This window comes from Oryzias latipes, chromosome 3 (assembly GCF_053564925.1).
Source record: "Oryzias latipes strain Hd-rR chromosome 3, Olatipes_Hd-rR_3.1".
NCBI lineage: Eukaryota > Metazoa > Chordata > Actinopteri > Beloniformes > Adrianichthyidae > Oryzias > Oryzias latipes.
Window position 1 is genome coordinate 41186078 of NC_136239.1, and position 8918 is coordinate 41194995.

General features: G+C 44.3%; 1 protein-coding gene across 1 annotated transcript; it reads right to left on the reverse strand.

The window, feature by feature from the left end:
* Nucleotides 1-354: 354 nt before the first annotated feature.
* Nucleotides 355-5011, reverse strand: LOC101164027 (aerolysin-like protein). The gene is made up of 2 exons (XM_004085069.5): nucleotides 4935-5011; nucleotides 355-3850 (listed from the first exon to the last, which is right to left on the reverse strand). The coding sequence occupies exon 2, from the start codon at nucleotides 3834-3836 to the stop codon at nucleotides 2886-2888; it is 951 nt and encodes a 316-aa protein (XP_004085117.1). The 5' UTR covers nucleotides 3837-3850; nucleotides 4935-5011; the 3' UTR covers nucleotides 355-2885.
* Nucleotides 5012-8918: the final 3907 nt, after the last annotated feature.

The window sequence follows — 8918 nt, forward strand, 5'->3', positions numbered from 1 at the left end:
CTGACACACCCTTAGACTACTCCCTCTCACCTGTGCACTTAGCTGATGGTCACAGTTGATGATAGGCAGCTCAGGTGGGGGGGGGGGGTGTTTACCTGATAACTACCGATCACCTCTGTGATCGAGTCACTCTCAGGTAGTTTTTATGGTCTAAAACTAAGTAGTAGTTAGAAAGATTATTCAAAAGTCCCAGTGCATTATGGAGTTTGTAGTTTTAATGTTTGTGTTGCTTTGATTGCTGAGCTTTCTGAATCATTGAATCTGAAACTCTGACCTGTAGACCAGCGCCTGGTAAGGCGTAAGATCACCAAAACCTCAGGGTCCAGAGGGAACCAAAGACAACCAGACAGACACTTGTTTTCTTATTGGAAGGCAAAAATTTATTGCAGACGATAGCAAAAGCAGCTAGCTCCAGCACAGCACTTAGCAGTAGAAACGTCCGCTGGTTAAAGATCACAGATTAGAACAAGGATAAGAACAATGATTACATGACACTTCCAAAGAAGACATTGCCTGTTGTGGGCCAATGGGTCAATCCTCTAAAGACTATGGAAGACATAGTAGACCACACTGTGAACATTGGGTCTCTAGAGACAGTGATCTACACACAAAGCCCAGGACAGGTAAAGTCCAGCAGTAATTATCACAAAGGTCACAGAGACAGTTTGGGTTGTTACAAGGTTATGATATAGTGCAGGGGTGTCAAACTCATTTTGGTTTGGGGGTAACATTCAAGGTGTCTGATCCTAAGTGGGCCGGAGCAGTAACATAAAAGCATATAATAAACTCAAGAGGAGCTAAGGAAAAATATGAAACACCTGCCTAAAATGTAAATGTGCAAATCAATGAATAATTAAACTAAATAAAACTTGCAAACATTTGTGAACATAACAAGAATTTGGAGTTAACCTCCTTTCTCTCCGAAAACTTCAGCCAGCCATCAATATCAGGATTCAGATCCTGTGCAGAAACGTATTTACTGTCATTCCAGTGAGCAAAACACAATGAAATGTTTAAGAATTTTTTCCTGGATTCTGCCTCAATTTTGTGGCAACACCTGCCTTCTTCCTGAGCTTTGATGGGCGCCATCAATGACCAAATTCACGTCACGTGACCAGTTCACTCCAACATAGTCCAGCACAGTAACTAGAGAGCTGACTATGTCATCAGCTATTGTTGTGTCCATCAACTCAAGAAACTCCGCTATGACGGTCTCTTCAGCACCTCTACGAAATATGCACACACTCAAAAAAATGATTCAAGCCCCTCTTTCATGTAACACAATAAAATTATGTTTGTTTTATTTAAAAATATTTATTTTAAAAGAATGTATCTACATTTAATTGACCTAACACAAAATGTATTAATAGTTTACCCTATAACTCCAGTAATCCAAAATAATTGAGTTCAAGTAAGGGGCATGCTGATGAATGCTGTTTTCCTGTTTCTCTTTATGCTTTTTGCCGTCTCACGGCTACAATTTTTCACCTATTTTAACCATTGAACTATTAAAATGTTCAACTCCTTCATCTAATGTAATGCCTGGTATGACTATTAGTCCTTCAAATCCTTCGACTTTTCACAAGTGGAAACTTTAGTTCGTTTTTTCCACATAAAAACGAAACTGTGGCATGAAATCGTTTCAACTCGGCTTCTCCCAATAAGACGATACACGAAGAGCCTCATTTATGGAAATGATGAATCTATTTCTTCATACCGGCAGACTCATTTCATCACTGGAGTGTTAGCTCAGCGGCTTAGTTAGCGGGTTTATAAAACAGAGGTTCTGAGTTCAAATCTGGCTTCAGACCTCTGTTGCATGATTTTTTTTCCTTTGACTTTCTTGATAAAATTGAGTTCGACTAACTCGATTATATTTCGTTACATGGAAGAATTTTCTTTGAGGTGGGGTTACTCATATTTATTGGATAGAAATCCTGCCCACAATTAAATTGAGTTCATCCAATGAGTTATTTTTTTGAGTGCAGTTGTGTATCTATGCTTTCATTAATAGTGTCCGAAAATAAAATAAATGACTGGATTCCTTATTATGGCGTCTAAGTCTCTAAGATGTTGTATCTGTAATAATAATCCTTGCCAGACTGTTTTTTGGGAACAGTCTGGCAGGTTCACCATCTGAAAATGGTTTGGATGTTTGCTCCAACTTATCTGCAATCAGGTGTCTGTCACTGCTCCATCACTGACGTCACGCTGCAGTAAATGCAGAGGGTTGTTTTTTTCAGTCCAGCTTTAAGTTGGTAAATCCTCTCTTTTCTTAACTGCAAATGGTGAAACTGTCCTTATTATCTCATTGTCTCACAGTGGTGCTGAAAATTATATTCTTTGAGCACTGCCAACTGTTGATGAAATAACAAGCGCACCGGTTTTGCATTCAACTCCGCAAACAAATAAAACTTTGTCCATTTTTCCTGGAAAGCTCAGGACTTCATTTCAACCCTTTTTTTTCCTTTTTTTCTTTTTGACAACATCTTGGTCATTAGGGTGTCACTACTGATCATTCTTATAACAATGTAACAGCAATGGCGCTTGTGGGGAACCAAACTACATCTTATTCAGACAAGGAGCCGTTAGGTTTCCCTTTTGGCAGGTGCAAAGACATGATTTTTCACCTGTTTTGAGCATTTTGGTTATTTCTTTAAAAAATCATAACTTGCCACAGGAATGGACTATAAACGTGCTTGTTTTTTAAACATTCTTATAATTTTTACTCTTCATGACTGGACTTCATGATTGAACCATCTGATGGGCCGTATCCGGCCCGCGGGCCGTATGTTTGACACCCCTGATATAGTGTGTACAGGTGAGGACAGAAAATGCCTGAATGGGGAAAGGAAGTTAACACGAGGAGCTGGCCTCGGTAGGATTCACTTTTCTGTCACAATGGTTTTAGCGTTGGTGTAGGTGACGCCTTTGTAGATCCCGCTGGTGTTGAACTTGAGGGTTTTCCCGTTGGAGCAGGTTATCTTCTCCTTTGCCATGTAAGGGAGATCCACAGTGGCTCTGCCAATGGTGACTTTCACATCCACCGTCTTCCCAGGAGGAACATTGACCGGGAAGGTGTACGTCTCCTTCCTCTCATCAGTGTTCTCTAGACCGTAGGAGCTTTCTGTACTGACAGTGAAGCTGAAGCCAGTAGTCGCTTCGACCACCTCTGGTATCCCTGCCTTGACCTCAAATTTGAAGGTCGCTTCCATTTTGTTTGACACGGACCAGGAGGATTTCTTGGTGATGGTTTTACTGGATTCAACTGTGTAGGACTGAGCCACGCCAGTGTTATTGGTGTAAGTGACAGACTTGATCTCCTCTGTGGCCACCTGAGGGATCACCTGGTGGAGGGTGGGGTAGTAAATGTTGATCAGCTCGGTTGACTGGATGGTGTTGATGAATGCAAACCCCAGACTATCTATGTCATGACCACACCTTCCTAGAACTCCCAAACAAATTCCAGACCCAACAGGAATGGGGTACTCTTTTTTCTCTTGTTTCAGATCCCATTTGGTCATCTTTGGGAAGAATTCCTGGGATGCTGGGGTCCTGATCCTGATGGCGCCTAGGCGAGTTCCATCATTATTGCCCCACAGGGAGAGCGACTTAATCTGCTCACCATCCTGAAATTCCAACTCTGAAAATCCTCCTTCAGGCTTTCCAAACTGCTGGACCTGATCATCGGTCAGCCAAACCTTGATGCCCCTCACCTGCCACACTCCCACCCACACACACAGCTTCTTTAGCGTGGCCCCGTTGCTTTCCCCGGTGAAAGTAAAAGAACCACCGCCGCGTTCCCCAATAACAAGCACAGGTGCTAGGTAAGACATCTTTGTGGTAGTAACTGCAAGAGAAACAAGAACAACCTCCATTTCAGTCACAGACACTCAAGGTTCAGCAACAATTGAAGAGATTTCAGTGTAACAGACTGGTGCAATGAAGACTCTGAAGTCACAGGAACTGCTAAGTCAGCAACACTTTAAGTGTCTGGACTTATCTGTTATGCCCTTTTTCTGTCTAAGGGCATCTAGAGGAACATGACCTCCACTAACCTCCCTAGTCTAACATAAACAGAAGAAAACATAAAAGAAAATGAAAATAGCAGTTCACCCCTAAAGCTTCCCTTTAAAGTAGGAATCACACTCAACTGGGCACACTGGGCGGCAGTGGCTCAGGAGGTTGACCAGGTCATCCAATGATCTAGGGGTCGGCAGACTGATCCTTGCGTCCCCAATCAACTGTTCTTGTATCCTTGGCACTTCATCCTCTCTGTCTCCAGTGTGACTCCACTGGTTTGTGCGTATGAATGTCCCGGTGATGGTAAGAGGGGCCGTAGGCCCAAACCGGCAGCCACGCCTCTGTCAGTCTGCCCCAGGGCAGCTGTGGCTACAACAGTAGTTACCATCACCAAGTATGAATGAGGGGTGAATGAATAATGGACACACTGTAAGAACTTTGAGCGTCTGGAAAAGTGCAGATAAATCTCATCCATTATTATTATTATCATCAATTGACTACACATAGTGGGAATGAACACAAAACACTGCAAAGAGCACTACAAGGTAAAACACACAAGTCAGCTCAACACAGGCATGGAGAGGAGAACTGAGCTGGAGACAGGTCGCAACACATCTGCATTCTCTGGCCTCCAGGTGAAAATGTTCAGAGACAGACACACAAAGAAAAAACAAGGTCCCACTCTGACAGAAAGAAAGAAGACAAAACACAGAACAAAAAGAAAAATTATAACTTAATGTGTCCACAGCCATTACAACGTCTTAAACTACAGACCATAAACAGACAATCACACCAAAGCACAAATCTTTTTCCTGATATAAAATCTAAACTTTCCTCCAGACATCCAATCTGGTGATTTAAAGACAAACTTCTTACTGTGGGATTCCATCCCAGGTTCTTACAATACTCACAGCAAAGTTAGACCTTTGATTGGACCTTGGGTTTTGGTTCTGGGCGGTGTGGCTCCCTCCTCAGTGCTGCTCAGACTGAAGCTGCTCTCTCTTATATAGACCTGAGGGTGGGGCCCAGGATGCTCGGCCTCTCCTCCAGCTGTGGATTTTTCCAGCGTGACCTCCTCAGGTTCTGTTCAACCTGAAACCTGAAGAGAAAGACACTCAAGGTCAGATTCAAACCCGCACATTAATGAAGAAGACACCCCAAGTCAGATCCAAAACCAACGAGAAAGACACTCAAGGTCAGATCCAAACCCCAAAACCAACGAGGATGACACCCCAGATCAAAACCCTAAAAATGACAAGAAAGACACCCTAGCTAAGATCTGAACCCTCCCAAAACGGACGAGGAGTCATTACCTCTTAAGTGTTGCAGTTCGGATCTGACCTGGGGTCCCCTCCTTCTTCAGTTTTGACGAGGGACACAAGGTTTTTTTATAGGTTTTTTTAAAGAAAAGTAAACCAGTGGTGAAAAAAACCCCAGAAAGATTAGGATCTCTCACATGAATAAACAAGGTTCTTCACTGTTTCTATACCATCACAGCAGAAGGTCCATGTGTTTGTGTCAATATTGGATTCATCATGAAGAGAATCGTTGGACAGATACGATTTTGAAGTGATTTTCTTTTTCTTTTGTGGGGAATTGGAAATTAAGTTTCTTTTGTCAAAAAAATTTGATTGTACTCTCTAAAATTGTCATAATTTTGATCTTTCTTTTTATTTAAAATGTGAAAAAATGTTGGGTAAAATGACCAGAAAAGAGAGTTTGTTGGCTGAACTGAAAAACCTAAGGGTGTTTCTCCAATCCCAGAGACAACCTGCAACAGATGTGAGTAACTCTCCACGCTCAGCTTGGAGTGAGGCCTCCTTGTTGCCGCTCCCAGCACCAGTGCCCCCACACTGTCGAGAAGATAGCAATGAAGTTGACAGGGACACGACTGCTGTACCCTCCATGGTGCAGCCACCACCCTTCCGTTGGAAGGAGCCCAAGATGCTACCACATCAGCCTGAGGAAGACATTAAAAACATTTTCCTCCGTTTTAAGAGGATTGCAAAGACTTGAGGATGGGCGTACACTGGATGGGCAAACAGACTTGTACCTTTGTTAACTGGAAAGGCTCTAGCAGTCTACTCAGCGATGGATGAGGATCTCTCAGACTCCTATCCTAATATCAAGGAGACTTTATTGGCCAAATTTAATGATTCAGCGGGGCCTGTCCACACACACACTCAAATGAATGTTATAAACATACCTGTAGGCTGCAAAAATGTCCACATGTAAACATGTACACCATACAGATAGTGTTCACACATGCATACTTATGCCTTCAGACCAACTAATGTGAGATATTTTATTCAATCACGCAAACTATTAGTGCAAAGGTGAGCAAACACTTGTGCTTATGTGAGTGTTTATGTTCTTCTAAAATGGATGGTGGAATGTGAAAAGAAGGAGGGAGAGTGCCCAGCCATCCCCACACCAAGACCCCACCGCAGTAGTCGCGGCAGCCAAAACCCCCAAGCCCTCACGGCAACAGGCAGAGAACAACTGCTCCCCTGGGCGATCACATCCGCCACCCAGGCGAGGGCCAGCAGGACCGCCACGGGGGCCCCCAGAGCCAGAGAGCAGGGTGGCATGGGGGGGACAGAGAGTGCAGCCCCGGCCCAACCAGGAGAGCAGCCCCTCCACAGCGCTGGGAGGGTCCAATGCAGGGCCCCACCCGAGAAGAGTGCCCACAGCCCCAGATGAGCACTTCATCACCACAGTTCTGGGCATCCCCGCCCTAACTCCAGGTACGAGGCAGAACCCCCCAAGGGAGACCCACTCCAGGTTAGTCCAGGAAGGAGCAAGGCAGGGGCCAGCCGCCCCCGCCCAGGAGGAGGCACCCCGGAGAAAAGGGGGCCCACAAGGGGTGGTGTAAACATGACCCGACCAGGCTTGGCCACAGTTGGAAATTTAGTGAGGGCCAGTGCTCATGGGCCAGGACCCACACCACAGGGACATGGACACCCCCGCCTCAGGTGTGATATGATCCCCAGCTCTTGGCCTTGCCAAAAAGTTCAGGGATCCCTCTCCCTGCGTGGAGCTAGCACTGCCGGGTCCAAGAAACAAGCACCCACGGGACACAGGCGCCGTTGCCAAGGGCCCACTACCCCCTACAAGGGATGGAGTAGGGACAGATGGTCCGAGGTACCACCTTCCTTGCGAAATGCGTGTGTTTGTGAGGGTGTGTGTGTCCTTGCAAGAGTGTAAGAGTGTATATTTGGAGGAGTAAAGGGTGTGTGTACTAAGGGGGTGCAGTTAAAATTGGTGGGTAGAGCACCAAGGGGACATCTCCTTTTTTATTGTCATTTTAACTGTGACTACCTGTCGCGGTGCCTCTGTCAGTCTCTCCTCCCCCTCCCCTCTCTGCTCTGCTGCTGACTCATCCCAGCTGTGACTACTTACCTCATCACCTGCCTGATCTACTTAAGAGGATTCTTCACCACAATTCATCGCCAGTTCGTTACCCATTTTGCTGCTTTATCTGGTCTACTGTGCTTATGTCATGCTTCCATGTTTTTGCCTCTGGCTAACATTTGTTCTCCTGGATTAGGATTATCATTCACAAGTGTCACCTGAATCAGGGATCTCCACGAGCAACCGCTACGTTCCTGAAAATCCTGAAAACTCAAAACCACTTCCAGACCTCCAGTCACGCCACAAGTCCTGTCTACGCCAAGATCTCCTGCTACGCCAAGGAAACCTATACCGGGCTACAAAAATAAAACTCATCATTTACCTTCTAACTTACCTGGGTTTTCCTTCCGGGTTCCAGCATCTGGGTCTGCCTCGCCTCCAAGTCATGACACTACCTTGTCCATGAGGGACAGAGGCAAGTTGACCCAGCTGGTTAGATCTTCCTGTATGCTTTTCAGTAATAGGCGGTGGTTGAGCTGCACCAGTTCTGATAATTTGGGGGGAAAATAAATACCTAGATATTTGATATTGCCTGATTTAAATGTTATCTTGAGTTTTCTCCGCATTACTGTTCAGTAATAATAAAAAAAGATTTATTCCAATTAATTGAGTAGTCTGATATGGATATTCATTAATAATTGTGGTTTCCTTTACAGAACATGAATTCTTTAAAAACAGTAATATGTCATCTGTATAGAGACTAATTTTATGATGGCCGTGTTTGGGTCTAATTCCTTAAATGCGTTCATTCTGTTTTATTGCAGCAGCTAGAAGCTCAATAAATATAGCAAAAAGAGAGGGGGAGAGTGGGCAACCCTGTCTGGTTCCTCTTCCGAGAAAAAAACTGTTGGAAGTCCGTCTATTAGTTCTGACTGATGAATTGGGGTTGTGATATAATATTTAATCCAATTGATGAATGATTCTCCAAACCCAAACTTATGGAGGGCAGCAATGAAGAACTTCCAATTTGTTCTGTCAAATGCTTTTATAGCATCCAGCAATAGTATGGTCATTTCCTGGTTTTTAATGGTGGCAAAAGTCTATTAAATCAACGAGTCTGCGGACATTATCATCCGAGTGTCTGCCTTTGATGAATCCCGTTTGATCCAGGTGAATCATGTGAGGAGTGATTTTTCTCTATTCTCTGTGCTAGTGCTTTGCAGATAAACTTTACATCTGCATTGATTAAAGAAATGGGGCGATAGCTTGAAGGACTAGTGGGATCTTTGTCTGGTTTTAGGAGGAAAATTATGTTGGCTGAGTTCGTGTTAGATGGTAGTGATTGGCTTTCCTTGAAAAATGTGAACGTTTTATAAAACGTTGGTGCCAGCTGTTTCCATAGTTCTTTATAAAACTGAGCAGCAAAGCCGTCAGGCCCTTGTGCTTTACCATTAGGCATAAGTATCAATGCTTCATAAAGCTCAGACAACAAGAGAGGAGACTCTAAGGCCGCCTTTACACTGCATGGTTCAAGTGACCCA

What these genes read in the sequence shown, in the direction of transcription:
- LOC101164027 (XM_004085069.5), bottom strand. Translation starts at nt 3,836, where the DNA reads ATGTCTTACCTAGCACCTGTGCTTGTTATTGGGGAACGCGGCGGTGGT.